The sequence below is a fragment of the Echeneis naucrates genome, chromosome 17, assembly GCF_900963305.1.
Source record: "Echeneis naucrates chromosome 17, fEcheNa1.1, whole genome shotgun sequence".
Classification (NCBI taxonomy): Eukaryota; Metazoa; Chordata; class Actinopteri; order Carangiformes; family Echeneidae; genus Echeneis; species Echeneis naucrates.
Genome location: NC_042527.1, coordinates 6929982 through 6952103, shown reverse-complemented (window position 1 = coordinate 6952103; position 22122 = coordinate 6929982). Strand labels below are relative to the sequence as shown.

The 22122-nt window shown below is 41.4% G+C and overlaps 1 protein-coding gene across 1 annotated transcript in view; it reads left to right on the top strand.

The window, feature by feature from the left end:
- Window positions 1-19101, top strand: part of LOC115057283 (low-density lipoprotein receptor-related protein 8-like) — a 69040-nt gene extending 49939 nt beyond the window's left edge. The window contains exons 8-18 of the mRNA XM_029524288.1: window positions 2084-2203; window positions 2573-2698; window positions 6029-6200; window positions 8397-8624; window positions 10383-10501; window positions 10874-11013; window positions 12991-13132; window positions 13804-13956; window positions 15484-15774; window positions 16716-16784; window positions 18761-19101. Coding sequence (XP_029380148.1) covers window positions 2084-2203; window positions 2573-2698; window positions 6029-6200; window positions 8397-8624; window positions 10383-10501; window positions 10874-11013; window positions 12991-13132; window positions 13804-13956; window positions 15484-15774; window positions 16716-16784; window positions 18761-19101 — 1901 coding nt within the window. The remainder of the gene's footprint in view (window positions 1-2083; window positions 2204-2572; window positions 2699-6028; window positions 6201-8396; window positions 8625-10382; window positions 10502-10873; window positions 11014-12990; window positions 13133-13803; window positions 13957-15483; window positions 15775-16715; window positions 16785-18760) is intronic.
- Window positions 19102-22122: the final 3021 nt, after the last annotated feature.

The following is a 22122-nucleotide window of genomic DNA, read 5'->3' as shown; positions in this document are numbered from 1 at the left end:
GGTTGGAATTGTTTCACTTTGCTTTAGACCCTTTGGTCGCCCTCACTAACACGCAGAGGCTGCTGTTTCAGCGACTGATAATATAAAGCTTACTGGAAATTGGCAAATGTGTTGCACCAAATTGGATAGGATACCGTATACAGAAATAAGCGCTCATATTGAGAACAGTTTCTCTTGCAGTTTAATCCATTTTCTCTTTACTACTCCTTTCCAGTTGTCATTCATTCATTTTGCTCAATTGTGCAAAAAAGAAAAAAAAAATGCATGCAACTGAATGAAATGCTGGATGATTTTTCTTTTCTTTTTCCTTTTTTTTTTGTGATGATCCCCGGTTTTTAGTCATTTGTCTTACCTTCTATGGTTCATTTAGACAAAATTTCTTTTCGTGGTGGGGAAAATGCAATATTCTGCAGAATTCTGTATTTTCTGCTGTTTCAAAGGTCTTTAACTGACAGTACTTTTTTTGATCAACAGAAAGGAAAGGAAAATATGTGAATTTGATAACTAAAAAGGCATAACCCAAGTAAATATGTGAATTTATTAAATGATGATTATTTGCTTTGAGGCAGCACGGCAGCATAGTGTTTAGTGCTGTTTCCCCGCAATAAGAAGGTCACAGGTTTGGTTCCCAGCCCGGGGCCTTTCTGTGTGGAGTTTGCATGTTCTCCCCGTGTCTGTGTGGGTTTCCTGCAGGTACTCCGGTTTCCTCCCACCATGCAAAGACATCGTGTACGGGTTAACTGGTGACTCTTAATTGTCTGTAGGTCTGAGTGTGAGTGGTTGTTGGTCTCTGTCTGTCTCTGTGTGTTGGCCCTGTGATGCACTGGTGACCCCGCCCTCACCCAGTGTGAGCTGGGATTGGTTCCAGCAGCCCCCGCGACCAGGAGACGAATAAGCGGTTGAAGATGAATGAATGAATGAATGAATGAATGCTTTGACTGCTCCACAACCTACCCTAACTTTTTGTTGTCACATTTCCATCTATATTAATGCATGCAATGTCATAACTGATCTTAACAAACTTAAAACTTAGTCAATGAAAGCTTAACAGGAGCACTAGTCAGCTGTCAAAGAATCCAGGATTATCCGTAAAGCCTTGTCGCCAGGAAACTGTCACGTCCAGAGAAATGACACAAACCAGCCAGGTGTAGTCCAGCTAACATCCAGAAACAAACCTTGCAACCACAAGAGGGCAAATGAATAGTAACAGTTTATACCACATCCGAAGAGGAAAGCTATCCCCTCCACTTTGGTATCATTCATTCAGATCTGTATCTAGCTCTAATAAAGCACAGCTGGTCTTGCCTTATTACAGTTCATGATTTGATTTAATCCTCAGCTATATTGAATGAATAAATATTGGAGAGAGATTGAAATATTGATCCTAAAATTCCAGCCTAACAGTAAAATATTTCATAAAGACTGTGTGTGTAGCACAATCAAATCTAACAGCCTGTGTTTTCTTTATTGCCTCTGCTTTTGGCATTGTGCCAGCTGCTTTGACCTACTTTTAAATGAGAGTGGTCGTGTTTTAACATCTTTTTTTTCTTTTGCTTCTTTTTAGCTTCTGTCATTTCCAGGATGCGCTGACATTGTTCTGCCTCCATTCAGCGTGCCGGTTTAATTTAGATATCCTCGCTCACTCCTGTGATGGATCCTTATGGGACATCTTAGAATCCCAGTTCACAGCATTAATCCCCTCTACACACATATTTCATCTCCCTGCAGATGGACCTGATTCTTTCAGAGCTTGTTCTATGTGTGTATGGGTGGTGATGTGTCTCTTTGATTCCTTCTCCACTTTTGAGAATATCTTATAAGGATTCAACTCAGATGAAAAGGAGAGATAAAATGAAGATTGTGAAGATGACACTGATTCTCCCAACCTGTGTGCCACTCGTATTTAAACACTTTTATCAGAGATCACGTCTTCCCACTGTTCTTCCCCCTCACTCAGAAATATTTTATCGTCAATGAGCAGAGGCCTTTCTTAAATCAGATATTCCCCTTGAGGGTCATAACGCCCCTTACTCTTCTGTGATTGGCTGCTTTCGACCACATGCGCCTTCTCCTTGTCTACCAGGGCTGAATGAGTGTATGATCAACAACGGCGGCTGCTCGCATGTCTGCATGGACCGACCAATCGGCTTTGAGTGCCAGTGTCCCACTGGCTACCAGCTCCTGGACAAAAAGACTTGTGGAGGTACATAAAGAAAACATCAATGCATGTTGTGTTGTGCTCAGCCATTTAGTTGCCTGTTTTTGTTATTGCAGTCTGCCACTTCCACAGGCTGACCCTGGTATAATGCCCTACCACTATTTCTTCATCAGAATGCAGAAAAAAAATTCTCTGTCCGAGAATTCACCTTCTGTCGACATCTTTTTCTTCATGGCAACATGACTATGTTTCTTTAGAGCTTTCAGCCATAAATGTGCATATGACTCACACATTACAGGGTTTTATTTTACTGAAAAGCATCAATATATTTATACTCCTTAGAAATGAGTCACTGTGATCGTCTCTATCCCTCTTCCAGCTGGCTGATAACCTCTCTCCCCCTGCTTTCTGCAGACATTGATGAGTGTGAGAACCCTGATGCCTGCAGCCAGATCTGCATCAACTACAAGGGGGACTTTAAGTGTGAATGCTATGAAGGTTATGAGATAGATCCCGTCACTAAGACGTGCAAGGCCGAAGGTGAGTTATGACGATTGACGATCTTACAAAACAATCAGGTGGCATGATTGGAATAAGGTGCTGAAAGTGCGAATACTGCAAGATTATAGGTCTGTAATCCAAACCTGCTGAATTCTCATCTCACCATCTATACCACCTAACTGTCATGGAGGCAATCCCAGCTGGCACTGAGCGAGGACCGGCCAGAGCTAAAATACTGTATAGGGACATGCAGAGGCTACAACAACCTTTCACACTCTTTTGAAACCCTGAACCTTAATGTAGCTTTATTATTCAGCTGCGCATGCTGTATTGTGTCAATTTTATTTTCATGAAGTTTATAAATCAGTGTAATCTGCAAAGTTGCTTGCGAAACAAGCTCAGTTTTGTTTAAAAAGCTAAAAGTTGCAAAGCAGTGTTGCACAGTTGATAACAAGGCATCCTCTCAGATGTTGTGCTGCCTCATTAGTGCAGAACTTTTCTCTGGCTGCTGTTCGGTCTCAGTATCACATCTTCCTCGACTCACACTCACAAACATCTTACTGCTGTTTGCTTCCTATTATTGTTCTGCACCCATTTGTGTACTTGACACAATTGCTGAACAACCCTCCTCACTTCCCAAAAAAGTGAAAGAGAGAGAGAGAAAAACAAAAGCAAGCATAACCAAGGCAACCATTCACTTCCTCCTACGTAGGCCTTAGGTGTCTCATCCTTTTTAGACACTTTAATGACTGAAGGACTGATACGTTAAGCCATGCTGAACTCATAATTAGGCATACCAGCTCTTGAGGGGGAATCGGTCTTGACTCACCATGGAGGCTTATTACATCAATTTAATCAGCTTCTCCTGTTGGGCTTGTTGAAAACAGTTGTCACACTAGTGGAGAACAAAGCGAACAGCTAAGAAGCCAGTTAATTTTTCTTGACCTCCAACTATGGCCAAAAGCATTAGCAAGAGGATTACAGAGAGAGGCCAGTTTATATGTTTACACTTCATTTCCTGCAAAATGTTCATTATTTAATTGGGAGGAAAAAGCGAGCCAAACAAAATGTGTTGATTTGTTCTCTGTGGCTTTCAAGTGATGTGATTTTTTTTTTTTTTTTTTTTTTCCTCTCCCCCCTAATTAAATTGAGTTGATATCAAAGCTGTGAGTGTGTGTAGGTGAGTGTTTGGATTTGTCCAGACTATATTTGTGTGTGGATTGTATCTGCCCCCTGCCTCCGTCTGCACTTGTGTATTTCTCTGTGCGTGACTGCCCAGTGTGTTTGCTATCTGTTTATCATGGCCAGTAGAGAGCTTTGTGTCTGGCTGCGTGTCAAAACGGAATCGCAGTGAATGCAGCATTTCCACCTCGCACTTATGAAGCAATGAGAACTACTGCTGCTCTGACACCCCATAATACCAGCAGGCGACCGTTTTCAGCTTTGGACGGGTTGGAAATGTTGTCATTGTAATGGGTAGTTTTGGAGAACACTTAGTCCTGAACAGTCCTGTCATCCTTCAGGTTTTTGGGCTTGGAGAGGAATGGAAGGGGTTGGAAGGAGGAGGACACATGCAGGAGTCAGATACAATGAGGCTATGACACATAGTGTCAGAGGGGAAACTGAGGCAATTGAGCCATTAATGAGAGATTTTCATATCTGCCTCTAGAGATAACTGGCTGCTGCCATCCCATTAACATACACTGTCTGGAAAAAATAGGCTCAATATAGTTGTTACTAGACAAAGGAGGACTGTGTTTGCTTGAGTGATAAAACTCTCCCTGCAGGCTCACATTGTGTCGGATACCCACATGGCTTCTTCCTGACAGATATCTAACAGAAACAGCGTAGAGAAAAGATAATATAAGTATGTGCAAAGCCACTGTGCACGTCTGACTCCAATTATAATGTATCCTAGCTGCCCTTATCACAAGCGGGCAGCTCTAAAAATAGGTGTGAATGTACCCAAAATGGAACAAGGACAATCTTGGATGGAGACGCTGAGGCACAGGGACTTATGTCCAAGCAAGGAAATACAAAGTCAACCTTTTTGTGTGAACATATCATGACACAGCTGAATCTTGAGTCTAAAACAATGTCACTCTGCATCGTCACGCTTTTATTTCTGTGTAATTTTAGCCAAAATTTTTATGTAGATTTATTTTGCTAATGTTAAGTTGGCACACAGTTATGTGATTGATGGTAGCATAGATTATTTTGATGTATTTAAAGGCTTGACTTTGCTGCAGTTGAGTCTGATTGAACTCCAGAGCTCATTCTTATTTTGTTTTGCGATGGTTGTCTAAGACAGGGGCAGAGTCTCTGTCTGATTTCTTTTTATTCAAAGTTGTTTATCGGGGTCTTTTTTTTTTTTCCCCCCTAGGTATTTATATCCAATTCAGCTGCTTTGTGACAGTCAGGCTGTTTCAGGAGGTGCAGTCAAATGAGGGCGTTCCTGATTTGTATTTGCAAACAGAAAATAATAAGCAGCGTACAACTTGATGCATACAGGCGCACAGATCAATACAGCAACAATTCAGCAGTTTTCAATTAAAGGTTATTGTCCTTGCACTCTTGTTAGAAAATGATATTGAACTGAATCTCACAAAATTTGCTGTGTTATTTATTTGTGCGGTGAATACCATTAACACCGTTCCCTTTGCTACAAATATACAGCAGCACATTAAGCTGCAACATGTGTTGACACAGTGGTGAATCCACAGCGATGTTTCTGTGGAAAAATGTCGACGACATATCCCTGACCTGCAACCTTTCCCATCAGGGTCTTGACTCTAGCACACAAACAAGTCTCTCAGGCTTATCAGTATTTTTTTTTTCCTTCCATTAGCCCAGAATAGCGCTGTGTGTAATGGATTTAATTAATAACAAAAGTGCAGGCACAGCCATTAATTCAGCCTTTATTTATTATTCAATCTAAGTCCAGAGCACGTGTTCACTGAATGTCTTTAGTGAACTTGATTTCACTAGATAAAGGTTAGAATGACTTTAAAACACTGCTGTTACAGCTGAATTTTAATCATATTAGTGATGCTTTGCAAAGATGTGTGGAGCTCCTGGATGAGAATGTTTTCCTAATAAGAGATAGCAGCTTCAGCCCTTCTTTTGGCCCTCTACCAACCTGTCAGAGCTGATCTGACGGAGCATTACTGAAGCACATCGCAACTCTAATGTATTCCTCTTACTAACAATGTATTAATCCTGCTTCAGCACCTTTTAGAAATTGCCTTCCTTGCATTGTAAAATTTTAGCTGTGTGCACTCATCCACACTTTGATGCTGACTTCATGTTTGCTTTTGTGCCCCTAGTCCCCAAAATGGAGCTCTAAATTATTATTTGCTTTGTATGCAGGTAAAAGCCCTTACCTGCTCTTCACAAATCGACACGAGATCCGTCGCATTGACCTTGTGAAGAGGGATTACAGCCAGGTGGTGTCCACACAGAAGAACGCAGTGGCTCTGGATCTGGATGTGGCCAACAACCGTGTTTTCTGGTGTGACCGCTTTCACCGGAAAATCTACAGGTGAACAAAGAATGGAAATTGTTTAATTGAAACTTGTAGACTTAGCTGAAGTCATTTCAGAGACACTGTCATCGATCAAGAACTTGATTGGGATTTCATTGTATTGCTTAAATTAGGTGTTTAGGACAGAGTATCAGAAATGCCTAAAATACCGGATCTGGTATTGGCGAGTATGTGAGGTAACATATTGATAACAAACCTTCTCAGTGGAATGAATGAATGAATAGTTTATTTCGGTTACAAAATACAATACTTAAATTGTGTGCAATCGACTGAAACAACATTATCATACATACTTGCATTCAACATTTTCCTGCAACAAAATTTAACAGAACTCTGTAACTGAAAAAAGGAATAGACTGAAGCTGAGGTTTATTTTCACCCTATCCTGAAACAATAGGAAGGAGGAAAGTTGTGGAAGTTGTGCTTTGCGGCCCAGGGCAGTTACTGTTTTAGGACAACAGAGAAGGTGTGTTGGCAGTTAGGAACCTGCTGACAATTTGCCAGTAACCACTAACCCTAACCCTTCCGCTATAAAGTCCACCAATAAAAACTATTCAGGAATTTTCCAGAGATGACACTAGTGTAAGTTTTATTTATTCCTAACTTTGCTTATTTTTTTTTTATGACTGACAGTCAAAGTACAAAGTTGCACTTACATTCACTGTATTCTTGAGAGCAACAATGTGTGATGAATTCATTCTGTCTTTACTTGCTGGTGGGCTTCTTCTTCATTGCTATATGGTGAAATCAACAGCTAGATAAAAGAATTTACACAAAACGCAAACAACAGGGACCCATAAAGCCCCTTAAAGCCATCACTCCACAGTACCACAAGCGGTCGGCAGCAGCAGCTTGGATACCTCCCACAGTCATGGATGTTAGTGTGATTGATTGGTAAATTGCCAGTAGGTGTGTCCATGGCGTACCCCACGTTCGCCCAATGTCAGATGGGATTAGCTTCGCCCAACAACCCACCCCCGCGGCCCTGTAAGAACAGCTACCATAGGTCATGGACGAGTGGAAGGACTAAGGCTATGAATGAAAAGCTTTGCTATACAGGACATACCTTATTTTGAAAAAGCTTGATTTCATCCTAACAAATCGAAATGGTGTTGTGACTTGTGCCATCATCCATGAATGCAATGACTTTTCAGTCTACAGCATGAATCAATTCAATTCTATCAAAATGCCTTTGAGTGATTTTGAAATTAAATCACTGGTTGATAGTTGAGATTTGACTTAATCCAGATTAATCCCATCCCTTCTCTTACTATCCCATTTACATTTCTCCCCCAGAGTGTTTTCTAAATAGACCACAGTGTGCTCCTCATAAAATGGATGTTAAGAGAAAAAGGTCTCTAGGGAAACATAAATTGAAATTCCTGTTTGGAAGTTTAGATGCTTGGCCCTCACCTCAAATCTCCGCTGGGGCCAAGTCATTAACGGGAAGGTCAACCCCTGAGTGAGGCCTTGTCTCTTCTGATAAGAGCCCCACCTAAGAAGGACACTAACCCCTGGATGAACCTGTGCAGCGCATGGCTCAAGGCTACAGCTCGCATACCAGTACCACTTTCCTCTGTGCAGTCGCTTACAGCACAGTGGAGGGGGAAAAATGTGCACGTCAGCAGGGATAATGCATAATCTCCATATGGTATCCACAGTGATTGTCCTGCATGAGCCCATACATTCACATACACAATTTATCAAATTAACTCACCAGATGCTTTTTTTTTAAATTATTATTATTTAGGGAAAAAAAACTTTTTTCACTGTATTATAACTCGTTCATTTCTTCAGGCATGTATTGTTATTTCTAGCTTTTCCTTTATGGATGCAGTAAGTGTTCTGTAGTTGTTTGTACAGTCAATACTTCAAAAAGAAAGGTTTCCAAAATGTTTAAGCTTTAATTGAAACACAGTCAATAGTTTATACTGATAAATGCTTTTGGTAGGCTGCTATCTAAGGAGGAGGATAGTGTTTACAGACCCTTTTATTTCAAAACAGGGCCTACCAGGTTGTCAGCTTTCTCTACTTCACATCGATTTTGCAGTAATGGCTGGCTTCCGACGGCCAATGCCATACATATTCTCATTTCTTCATAACAATTCTTGTCCCCCGATTTCTCGTCCATCTCCGTCCCTGACCCTCCTCACCCCATCACCCATTACTGCCCCCCGCCTTCTTTGCCTGCAGTGCCTTCATCCACGAGGCCAGTGACCCCTCCCAGCAGGTGCTGCTGGTGGATTCTTCTCTTCGGACCCCTGTGGGCCTGGCTCTCGACTGGCTCCAGCACAACCTGTACTGGACTGACTCTGGAGATAAATCCATCTCTGTGGCCTCAGTGGACGGCACCAAGAGACGTGTCCTAATCAACACTGATCTCAGTGAACCCCAAGCCATCGCACTGGATCCTCACCATGGGTTAGAAACGTATATTGATTATTTGTGGGTATAACTTTCTCTAGGCACAAAATATTGACATGCCTTAGGCTTACAAATCGAGTGTTGGACCCATGACACCCCCTATTAAAGACCTAAATGAAAGGATCAGTACTTATGATCATTAAACCATTATCTCTTTGATAGTTACAGAGCCAGAAACCCCTGAGCTGCGTAGTTTAGCTCTAATTTAAAAAATCAAACTACCAAATTGAATGCTGCAACACTTGGCAGTATTTAAACATGAAATTGTGTCAAACTGTTTGTCTGCAGTACTTTCTTCCCCATTTTGACGATGTTGACAGCCACTGCACTGATATTGTTTATTCCATATTGAAGGTGATAGTTCATGACCCTGGATTTGTAAAGTGATTATATCTTGAGACCCAGATATTGAATAATCACCATCCTCTTTTAGTAGCATGCCTAATGACAAGCATAAGAGAACTCTTGTTGTTGTACATGGGGATCCAGAGTAACAAGCCTGTGACCCATTTAGAGTCCTCAATCAATGATTTTTTTTAGAAATTCAGTCCTAGATGATCACAGCTAATCTTGAAAGCTTTATGAATTTGTGCCAGCATGCGCTTTTGAAGCTTTTTTCTTCTGGTGATCCAAACCCAGATGAAAATAGTCACAAAAGCACAAAAATAAGCAAGTGGATAATGTAAACAGAGAATACACACAGAGGATACACACCGTGTGCCAATTACAGACCTTATCAGAGCTACCTAACAGGAATCCAGCACACACAGAACACTCACCGTGACGCCAACTAATAGTTCTGTATTTGCAGGTAAATTCGCTTGGTGTCGGTGATAATCATTTACATTGTAATGACTGTAAATGAGTGTGTACAGTACTTTCCTGCTATGCTCTCTGACTAAGTGTCCAATAACCTTTCAAACTATACTGAACTCATAAAACAATAGCATTTTCTCCGCAGGTTTTACATTAGGATTTATGAACTCTGTCGATCTAACACAGCCAGAGTTATTGAAGGCTGACTCGAATTTAAAAAGCAACTAATTGTGACACGACAAGGAGGCTAGCACAAAGGAAATGAACTGCTCATAAACTTAACACTGAGTGGAAGGAAATCCTCTCCTGTGAAGGACAGCAGGTGTAGTAATGAAATGAAAGTGAAATATTGCTGTCAGCTCTGAGGTCAGAGGCCTCCTGAAACTGTAAATGTTCAAACTGAGGGGATTTTATATTTTAAAGAAACATAATAATAATAATAATAATAATAATAATAGTAAATATACCATATGAAGTGATATTTAAAAAAATAAATACACATACAGTACAGGCCAAAAGTCTGGGCACACCTGCTCATTCAAATGAATCGGAAAGTGTGTCCAAACTTTTGGCCTGTACTGTATACATATCACCTTTGTAATGCACTGAACTACAACAACGATGTAAAATGCTTGGAAAATTGATAACATATTTATCACAAGCAACAGGACCTCTGCTAGACCTCATCTGCCCAAAATGTCAGCTGTCTTTGCTATTTCTTTAATTGTAACAAAGAATTAGACGACACTCTGACTGTTTGAGCAACACAACAGAGACTATGTGTTAGACCAGTGTAGCTGGAGCATAATGATGAAACTTATCAAAGCTCATTTTGATCACCTTCAAATTTTTTTCGCTGAGCATGGCTGCACTTCACGATCAGTCTACAATAAGACATTAAATGTTTCTTGTTTCTGTTTTTTTTTTTTTTAAATCCAGCTTTATGTACTGGTCAGACTGGGGCACACGAGCCAAGATAGAGAAGGCCGGGATGAATGGAGTGGACCGGCAGGTGTTGGTGGCTGATAACATTGAGTGGCCCAACGGCATCACCTTAGGTGAGAACCGCATGTTCTTAAATTATATTACAGTTTATTATATCTGACACACTTCTGGCGTGTGTGTTGTTTAAAGTGCCTGAAAGGAGTCAGAGTGGCTCATTGTGGTAAAGGTCCAAAGTTATTGAAATAGTAAGTGTACATTTTCAGACAATAACAAAATATGGCACTTTATGAAGTTCTCATGTTTTCTTTGGAGTGATAGTTACAGTGTTTCAGTGATTTAATCATGAGAAATGACATTTTCAAACTTTATCAACTCACTTAAAGGGATTTATTGGTTCAGGTGGCAGAGTTGTTATCGTGAAGACAATCAATTTTACTCAGCTCTGGAAAGCCCTATCTCTACATGCCTCTGTTTGCTTTTGTCAGACATAGCCAACAGGCGTCTGTACTGGGTGGATTCAAAGCTGCACCTCATCGCTAGCGTGGATCTGAACGGAGCTCACCGCAGGACGCACATGTCATCTGCAGAGAGACTAGGACACCCATATGCTCTGGCAGTCTTTGAGGTTTGTGTGATTGTCGGGGGTGTGAACAGTGGGGGGTGTTGTCTTGCTCTGTCATTCTGTAAAATTCAGCAATAGACCACAAGCATGTTGGGCAGTTGTCCATAAGCACATTGCATGACTCATCCCATTTCCCTCTCTCTCATTAGTCCCTGGGGCCTGTGGTGTAACTGGGACTTTGAATTTAAACACTGTGGAATTCAATTTAGTTTATGCTCAATCTGAATGTGTGTAAGTGGTTGTACATTGTGTGAGCGTGTGCGTGTGTGTGTGTGTGTGTCCCTTTAGGCTGTTTTCCCTTGTGGGAATGACTAGCTGAGCATACTAAACAGATGACAGCCATACAGAATAAAGAGCAACCAAATGCGGCACACATACACACCAGCACAGTTGTATTTTTGGTCATCAGCCAGCTTCCCTGTATGTGATATTTCAGGGCTGACGGAGCCCCTAAATGTGGTTGGAAACAGCTAGCTTGTGGTTTGTTCCTGTGTGTACACTTTTGACCGGGATGACCCCTTTTCTTTACTGCAGCTGTTTCCCAGCCAGTTTCAGATGGGTAGTAATGATGTGTATTCTCAAGAGGAGCTGTGGCTGGTCTCTGTGGGAGCACAGACAGATTTCATGCAGGAGTTATGCAATTGCGCACAACTTAATGTTTGGAAACAGCTACCTGGTTTAAAATGAGGCAGGGGAGCTCAGTGGTCTCATGTCCAGGGTTATATTTTTCAAGCAAAACACTGACACTGGATTCAAATTTCCCTCCTGAGGAGTCCACTCCACAGCGCAACAACATGGTCAGCGAAGATAAATGCCCTCTGGTGGAATACTAAATCGACCTGGGGATTCTCTGCTTTCCAGCCTGTTGTGACTTCAAGGTGACCTTCTTCAGGGAGGTGGACACGCACAGCTTGCTGTGGTGTACATCACATTACCATTTCTATCTCAACACAAGCACACACATCCACACTCCAGGCACATTGTCTCCCATTCAGTGGAGATTAGCCTGTGGTTTCTAAGGCAACCACAAGAAATCTCAGTTAGTCGGTCTAAAACCTTTTTTGCTTTGGCACTGAATTAGGGAAACCAAACAAACAAAATAACTAATGAACAAGGGCAGGTGAAATTTGGGATAAGTTACTGTACAATGATCTTAATAGGATGTTATAATTCAGAGCCAATGCTGTGACAACCACAAAGAATAATCCAGATTTTTCAAAGCAATAAAAGGAAAATCACAGTATAGATGTAATCTTCCTCAACAACTTTGTCCCGCTGCCTGACTTAGGACATGCCTGCTGCTTGATCTTTCACTACTGCTGCATGAATTAGTGATAATTTCACTTGTCCTAATTTTCTCTCTGGGTTTTTCGCTGTCCACTAAATTAGATCTGGAAGTGCTGTAAATCAAGCAGTTGCTCTTCCATAGGCCATCTCCTCTTTTTGTGCTCTTTTCCTACGCTCTTTCACCCAAACAAGAATACATTTATATTGAGTGAACTGAACTGAACTGAACTTCCATGCAGTTTCAGACACATATAATATGTATTGTTTTTAGTTTGGTTTAGTTTATTTGACATTATGTGGAGGAGGAGGTCATATCCTCAAAGGTGACATGATTGCACATGAGAAGAAGTCAAAGTTCGATCACAGTATCTAGGCTGGGGAATCTGGGGAATGGATTTGTACAGAGTTGAATGGAAATCTGCAAAGAATTTGAGTAATCAGCAATTATAAATTTCAGATTGTTCAGTTAACTGTGAGAGGGGGTAAGTGAGTAACATCTAACTAAGCTCAACCCAACAGAACTAGTGCCAAAAATCATCCTAAATTCAATCACTCCAAGTGAAACATCAAGTCAAATGAACCACATTTGTTAAGGCATCCAGTGACTGTGCTCTTAAATGATCAAATAACAGTTAAACCATAATTGCTGTAGTACATTACGAATATGAATATCTACTTTTTTCTTGTCCTCAGGATCGAATATACTGGACAGACAGAGACAGGGCAGCGGTCTTCATGGCCAACAGGCTGACTGGGCAAGAAATCCACACTCTGGCTGAAAACCTCAATGACCCACACGACATTGTGGTCTTCCACCAGCTCCGGCAGCCACAAGGTGCGTGTACAGTATGTGACAAGCACTTTGGCTGTGTGCCTGCACATCTCTTGGTGTGACTGCACAAGCTGAGTCCTATCTCTGTGACCAAGTTTCCTCAGTGGGTCCGCGCAGAATAGGGCGAGTGAATAGATGATGGTGAGGCTTGTAACTGCGGTAGAGTGATCAAAGCAGTCGGAGCAGCAATACATTCAACCGTCTGTCAAAACCAGACCTGAGCTGAACTGAATAGAACACTTAATCATTGAGTGTGATGGCTTTCTGTATTTTCTGTGTCAGTTTCCATATCTACAGCTGCCTTGCTTGTTTTTTCTTATTCTTACCTCCCAATGCATAGTCAGTGCCAGTTCTTGTTTAAATCTTTCACTCTATTTCATCACCACTCTTCCAGACGACAGTTGGATTAATTGTCTTTCAAGTTGTATTTGAGTAATGCTTTAGGATGAACACAGGGGACTTCTCATTACCTGGGAAAAAGGCACAGGAACTGCTTTATTCAAGTTATTGCCAGATTTTAATCTTTGATGAAAGGGAACAACAGAGTACAGCGACTTCTTTCTGTCTCCATCTGACTCTCCTATATCTCCCCAAGCTGAGTAAGTGATAATCTTATTTATGTAACCATAACCGTGAAGTGCTTCATGCCGCCTTCTCTTTCTCTCTGTCTCCAGGCCCAGACAGCTGTAATCTGGGTAGCATGGCCAATGGAGGCTGTGAGTACTTGTGTCTCAAAGCTCCACAGATAACCGAGCACTCGCCCAAATACACCTGTGCCTGTCCCGACGGGCAGGACCTGGGCCCTGATATGAGGGGCTGCGTGCCAGGTTAGTGTGTTTATAACCGGTAATTGAGAGCATCCAGTCATCAATAGCACCTAAAGGGATTTGTTGGGCAGCATGCCACCGTGCTTACTGTGCAGATAATCTGATTTTGCTCCACTTAAAGAAGCTTTTTTCTGTTTGTGTGTGTATCAAATGTGTGCAGAGGGGAAATTTTGAACGATTTTGGCCACTAACTTACTGGGTTTAAAAGAGACAAGGCTAGTGCTGGCAAATGCTTAGTAAGTGATGTAAGATGAGATAGTAATAATAACAATATTTCACTTTTCTTTGTAATACAGAACATTAATCAGTTGCAAAGTACTGCACTAAAAGCACTGAACCATAGAAAATGTGAGATTTGCCTGTTGAGGAAGGGGAGAAGGAGAAAATAATTTATAATAAACAAGAATTTGAATATACTCATGGTGGTGGAATTTAGTGTAAGATTTAGTTATCTTGAAGGTTTTCCTTATTATATGATTACCAGCTCAGTATCAGCAACAAAGTTAACATTAAATATGGAAGCAGAGTTTAAAATATATCATAATTATGTATTTAAAGATAATTAAACTGTTACTTAACATTATATTCAAGAAAGAAAATTTGCTTAAAACGCAAACTGAATGTCTTATAAGCAATAAGTGTCTCAAGGCATTTAATCCTAGAGGTAATGGGGTAGCTCATATGCAGTAAATCAGTACATAATTTATTTGTAGTAGGTGATAATTGATAATAAATTATTAGATATGCTTCCTCCAAGCAACATAATGTAGCAGTAACTAAAATAGATGGTTGCTAAGCAACACATGCAACGGGTGGATGCAATAACATGGACCACAATGTAATGTATTGCAATCTAAGACAACATCTCTGGAAAAAAAATACTGCCTTATGAAATTGTCACATTGCTTTATTATATACTGCTCATGTTGTCTTGTTACCTCAGGTAGTGGACAGGGGATTGAAGGGATCGAGGATCTGTAGCAGCCATGACTAAAAGAATCATTATAAACTTCACATTGGACGTATTTAGTATATGATATGAACTGTTCTGCTAAATTTAAGTTCAGTGGTCACATGATAGTTATTTTGTGGTTTTAATTGTTTTGATCTTACGGCTTAATGCTTCTTTCTGTTCTTTTTCCTTGAAAAAATAATCACACTTATTTGTCGCAATATTCAAAAAATGTTCAATCAGATATTGTAAATGCTCTTTATCAATTTCTTTCCAAAAGTAAAATCACTTCGCATTCAGCTACAGAGATGATGCTGGCAGTTTTTGCTGTATTTGGACAGAAACCAGTCACCCTCCGATAACCATCTCTTGGCTGTAGCTTCATGTCTAATAGACAGAGTGAAATATCAGTCTTGTCATCTTCTGCAAGGAAGTGTGAAATAAAGAGAATATTTCACAAATATCAAAGTCCCACTGAGATTATGGAGAAATACTTCAAACTGGAAACTGCATTTGAACGGACTAATTTACTTTCTCGAGCTAAAGATTTCTGCTGTGCTCTTTCTTTCTTGCAGCCGTGCCAAAGAATGACACGACACTAACATCTACACCTCCCACTGAGCTAACGTCTGGCTCCAGAGCGACGGCTGCTGAAAACTTCCCTCCAGCTTCAGGGGGAGTGTCGCAGGCAGATGCCACCCCACATTTGACCACAGCTCCCTCAGATGCACCAGAGCTCTTCACACCCCTCTCCACGCTTAAGCCCTTGTCATCACAGGAGTCTAAGGCGCTGGGCTCCCACTCCACAGCCACAGCTATGGTCATCTCCACCACCCCTGCAGGGGACAGCAGCGTGTCACAGCACTGTAAGTGGACCGGGAATATAGAATCCTTTTTATTGATTGATTCTACCTAATAATAGTACTTAATAAAAAAATAAAAAAAAACAACTAATAAAAATACTGCTGATATATTTCATATATTTGCCACTTTGAAAATTCACATTTCAAGATTTCTCTCTTTGAAATCTCCAACTTTACAATGGAAGGCCCTGTGTATTATTTGGAAAGGGCAGAATTGCCCATTGAGGAATTCACAAGAGGTCAGACCCAGTGTTCTGATAAAGTGGATGAGTGTCCACCTCTCCTGCCAAGTAACACCTCCTGTAGTCCTGCTCACGCTCCTAATGCAGCTAACGCCCTCACCCTCGCAGTAATGACGGCATTAAAGTGAGATATCTTCAGGCCCCAACATCCTCGCTCCACTAACTTTAATAAGAGTGATGGATGGTACTGTCGCCAAGGAAATGGCAGCCTTCCCTCCATAAATTGTGCTCTCTACGGTCTCTTGCATGTCTGGACGTGCATGTGTGCTGCTGTGTAAATGTGCGTCATGTTAGTGAGTGCGTGGTATGTAAATGAGCGTGAGCTGTAAGGTGACATTGGAGCAGAGATGGATGAAGTGCAGACGGTCATTGAAATAGGTGAAGGTCACACCCCCCACAAATGTCAACCGACTCATCATTTGTGCTCGCTCTTTCGTTTTTGTTCCAGCCTCCTCTTCACTTTCTGACTCTTCTTTGTAAAACACTCACGGCCATGCACACATGATCACCTGCTCTCCGCCTCGCCGTTTTATCTCCCCTCTCTTCCACAAGCTTTCCCTTGCTGCTTATCCCTCACTCTATTTCTCACACTTTTTTTTTTTTTTCATCTTTTTACGCTTTCTCACTCTTATCCTCTCTGGCTCTGCTGTTTTTTCATCTTCTAGCACTAACTCCTTTCTGTCATTTCATCTCTCTGTGCAGCTGGAGGAGAGCATTTCCTCATGGGTGAAAACCTGACGGTGGCTGTTTTGGGTGTGGTCATCCCCATCGGTAAGTGCCCTTTTCCGTGTTTGTCTGTCCACACTGAAGGCCTGCAGCGCTGTGTAAAGCTGCTGTCTACCTGCTGCCTAAGGCCGCTCTCTTTGTAGTCCATTCACACTGACCCTGCTGTGACAGGATGGGAGAATCCTGGCCCACAGGTCTTCCTCACCAGAGCGTTCTCACAAGTCATTTTCAACGAGTCTGACATTGCTGCCACACTACATCATTCACTTCACACTGTGTTGTGTTGGGTTCTGCTAAAGCCAGAGGACTCCTCGTCTCTAGTTCCCTGTAGTTTCACGTATTTTAAGGCTATAAGAAAGCATTTGAATGCTTTAACGCTTTGTGTGTTGTTGTTTTTTTTACGTTTCAAAATGAGAACATTGTTAAAGCAGGTTTTAAATATATTCAAACGTAATGCAGTCAAAAGGTCTGCATGGAAAACAGCTGAAGAACATGTAGAATAAAGAAACTGCTGTTCTTTTATTACAATGTAGAGCTCATTCATCCCAGTATTTTAATAACTATCCATAGAAGTGAAGCCAGCACTGACAAACATTTAATCTCTGTTTTATCTAACAGCCATTAGAGGGCCACTCTACTAGTTGTAAAATAAAGCCAGATTGCATTGAAATCTATGTGAAAGTGTCCCTACCTCTCATGTGAATTATTAGCTCAGTAAATATTTTCCTGAGTGGATGGTCTAATGTACTGAAATAGAACGTAAAGCAGGGGATGCGGGATGGAGTACAGAGCAGGTCCGATCCATCCCTCACAGCTCCTCAGCTCCACCCTCTCCTCCAAATATAATTTCAAGAAACAAACGATGGCAACATATAAATTAAGAAACTTTAGTCTTCACAATGGCAGTTTAAAAACCAACTGTTGACACATTGAGCCAAATTATTACTGATTTCGTAAGATCATACGATTATATGAAAGTTTAGCTTCCACAGTTTCTCGTTTACCAAAAGTATGCTAGTATTTCTGATGTTGCTCAACGAAAAGCTTTTAGGATGAGGACTATTTTTTAGAAATTTAACATAAACTTTGGTTACATCTTTGGGGTTGCTAGAAATTGATTGGATAACAGTGCAGTTGCCAATGTTAGATTTCTACACTCTAGCAACTGCAGAATATATAAGCAGAAAAAGCGGGGCAGATAAACACACAATTTGATCCATTCCTTACCCGTTTGCTCCTACATTTAAAATTTGGAAAGACTAAAAAGAAATGATACAGAAATACTAAATAATCGTTTCCTCTGGGAATACTGGCCCTGGTTTTACTCCACTTAAGAAAAGCTAAAAAAAAAGCTTAAGGCTGTTGAAAAATAAATATACTTTGGGAGATATTAATGCAGACTTCCATTTATTTACAGTTTGATCCTTAAACAAGCAAAACCATTGCAACACCTATACTGTACATAACACGGCTATAAATCAAGCTAAACAAAAGGAGTCAGGCAGTTAGCTCAGATGGACCGCTCTGATTATACTTCCTAAGGTTAACAGACAGCACAGGCAAAGGACATAGATTGATTGCTTCTGTACTGTGGTACGGGAGAGAGGGGGGAAAAAGCATGAAAACTTTATTAGTGCATCAGTGGTGTACTTAAAAGGTGTTATTAAATGGCAAAGCTTTTTCAAGGGCAGATTTGCAGTGAATAAGTTGCGCAGAGATTGCGATGTGATTTGATGTATTTTAAAATGTCTTCCTGCCGAGGATAGGTAATGAGCGACTGATGGAGGGTTAGGGGGTTAGGGGGTTGGTTGACCTGAGTCTGACCTTGTGTCTGGCTGAGCACACACACACACCGCCTGTATCATTGACCCCTGCCCCCCACCGGCTCTAACCCTGACCCTGTCCCCGCATGCCTGTTGTGCTCCTCCCTTGCCTGTCATTTCACACCATGCAGTCGTGATGCCTCGTTATAACGCCCCCTCCCTCCCATTTCCCCGCCGCTGTGTGTTAAACGCATGCAGTTCCTATCGTTGCCACAGTGGTGTTCGGCCTGCTCTGCGCCGGAGTCTACCTGGTGTGGCGCAACTGGCGCCGCAACTCCACCAAGAGCATGAACTTCGACAACCCGGTATACCGGAAGACCACCGGCGAGGGCGAGGAGGACGAGATCCACATCGGGCGGACCGACGCCATGGGGCACCACGCGCACCATCACCCGTACCCGCAGGGCGTTGGCGTGGGCGTGGTGGGATCAGGGGGCGGGGCCTGCCCGCAGTTCATCGCCCTGCCGCTGGGGGGCAGCATGCCGGACCCGGGGACTCACTGGTACACGGAGCAGCCCATGCTCTCCGCCGCGAAGTAACCCGGGACGGGGCGACTTTTTAGGGGATGATGGCCGCTCAGGCACACGCACATACAGTGAGGTCAAAGGTCACTCGGACTGAGTCTTCTGAAGGAAAAACCAACATATCGTCAACTGTTACACACAGATATTGACATCCACATGCTATGCCAATTTACATTTGACAAAACATTTTGGAGAAAAAAACCCAACAGTATTATAAGAGATGATTCTTCAGAGAAATGATTTCATACCTTTTCTGTGCTGGAGCTGGATCTATTTTTTTCTCCAGTGAATACTGAGAATTATTCACAGAATTATTAATGTGTGCTAATGTGTTCCCAACATTGATCTAAGCTGGATTACAGTCAGACCGTCAGTCTTTTTGCACTGATAGCTGTATGAGGTGTATGCTGTTTGTCTAATATTTTGAAACAGGGCTAGTGAGAGGTCATATTTTGTCCTTGATTTATTAATTTGGCCTTTGTGTTTTTCCCAGCGGGCTATGGAGTCTGTTTAGGAAGGAAAGTTGGGCAGCACCTGCGTTGATGGGACAATCTGTACAAATTCATGTTAGAATCAATCATAAATGTCATTTTTTGCAGTTGTCTTGTGTAGTTAACAGTTTGATGGATGTCTTTTATTTGGTGAAAGCTTGCAACCCACATTTTCAGCTTTATCTCTGGTTCAGGGGCAAGCAAGTAAGGATGAGTTGCCAAACAGTTTAGAGTGCAGTTAAATAGAAGTGATTTGTGGAGTTTGGCTTTTATTTGAACTCCAGCACTCCAGAGTTTTTGGAGAGCACAGCAAGTTTGAAGGCAGGAAAGGAAAGATAAAAAATGGAAGTAAACCATATTTAGACTTTTGTTTTCTATGAGCAGAGTGGTTGTAATGTAAGAGAGACTTTGACTTTGTTAGATGTGAAACGGTTTGGAAGAAGCAATAGGTCGCACTGTTACACGCTCGACAGAAATTCATCAGGTTTTACAACTTCATTTGATCACCTGCTTTTGACTGTGACAGATGCGCATACAAATACACATGAAGTGCAGCGATAGCAAACTCGTGCTGTTCTCTCAAGTACGGAGACAATGTGCACTTGCCCTCGGAAAACACAAATAGCATGCATAATTGCTCACCAACTGACAATGCAGCCATTCATTGTCCAAGGCAAGATACACACACAGATGCACGCACGCATTCACAAAAGCGAGCTAGATTCCTTGCCTGCCCTCCTCCCCCTGAGGTGGGCATTATCTGAGCAGACAGTTTTGGACTGTGCCACGGGGGGGGGCATCCAGCTGGTGGTTGCATGATGAGACTTGTTATGTGATGTAACCACAAAAAACAAACATCAGGCTGTTGAAATGAGGTTGAGGCCAATTTTCCCTGTCAGTAGAGTTTCATGTTGGTTTAGTTCTGTCATTAAAACTGTTACTCCATTCATAAAACTCAAAAGGTCTTGGTGTGTGTGTGTGTGTGTGTGTGTGTGTGTGTGTGTGTGTGTTCATTATTATGCATGTGAGTGCTAATGTTCATCCCACAGCCATATTTGAAACTGTTTTGTATGCTCTTTGTTGCACAACCCTCTTAGTATGCCTTCTGTATTGTGTACTGCATGGAAGAAAACAGTGTATGATACACAGGTGTGTGGATACACAAGTGTGGAAGTACGTGTGTGTGTGTGTGTGTGTGTGTGTGTGAGAGAGTCTTTGACTGTGGAAAAGCTCTGAGGGTGCTTTTTGATTCATTGATTTGTAAATATGTTTTCATAAGGTTTTTGATAAATGTATTATACAATTATGTAAAAGAAAAGATGTACATAAGATTTTAGACAAAGTGTTGACAAGTATATTCATTTATTTGTATAAAGGAGAGCACTGCATTCCCTGATTGTAAGGAATTTGAGGTATCCACCAAAGTGGTTTGTGTTGTTTCTTGCTGTGTATCATTTAGCATCCTCTTTGTGTGCACTCCTTCCTTCTTTGTAAACCCACATAATACACAACACATGGTCTCTCCTCTCAAGAACTCCCACATCGTTGCTACGCTTCCTAATGTTAGTGTTAATGAGACGATGGTTTTGTTTATTTGTGTCTTTGTTTACTTTGTTCATTTTCCTCCAGGGTTTTTCATTAAACAGGCAGGGATCAGCCGACTGCTCTACATGCAAATATATACTGTAATAAGACCAAACTGGTTCCATTTTTTGGTTTTCTGTAATGGATTACTTTTCAATATCTCTATATATTGTTATATAAAATTTGACTGAAAATTTCCTTACTGTGTGCTCACTCATTATCTTCTGCAAATAACTGACCACATCACAGAGGCATATACCACATCTGTTGAAGAGAGACCATTAGCTGCCTAAAAGGTACAATGGTCAACATTTTTATATGTGCCAAATGATTATGTGTAATGAAGCCAAAAAACGCTGTGTTTTCTGTAGAAAGGACCTCACCTTGCCTTATTAAACAGACAAAGTTACTCACTAGCTGGTGAACATGGCTGAGCATCGGCAGCTAATTAGGCAGACATTTCCCTCAGGACTCTGTCAAGGTCACAAACACAATAAAGGTGCCTGTGTGTATATCTGACTTAAATTCATCAGGTCCCCCAAAAGAGGCCTCCCAATGAACACTCATCTCTCTGCATTATTTTCCAAGCAATATAAGTAACACCATTATCTTTTATCTTTAGGAAACCTGAAAACAAGTGGGAACGCAAACATGTCTCATTATAAGGTATATTGTGTTTGTCTGTGTGTGTGTTTTATTGCTATTGAATTCACATTTTCAAGGAGAGAGAGAACTATTTCATCATTCTAATTGTACAAAGCCACGCATTAAGCCAGAGCAGAGGATGCTTCTCTGTTAGTAACCCGTGCTGACTGAGATGTGCGATCCATCTGCAGACGGAAAACAGTAGCAGATAAATCCAATCTGTTATCATTGCTAAACTAAATTAGGGCAAATGCCTCAGTCTCTCTGTTGTGCCATGCTGCATTTGGAAATAATGTATTTTGTATTCATTCATTCG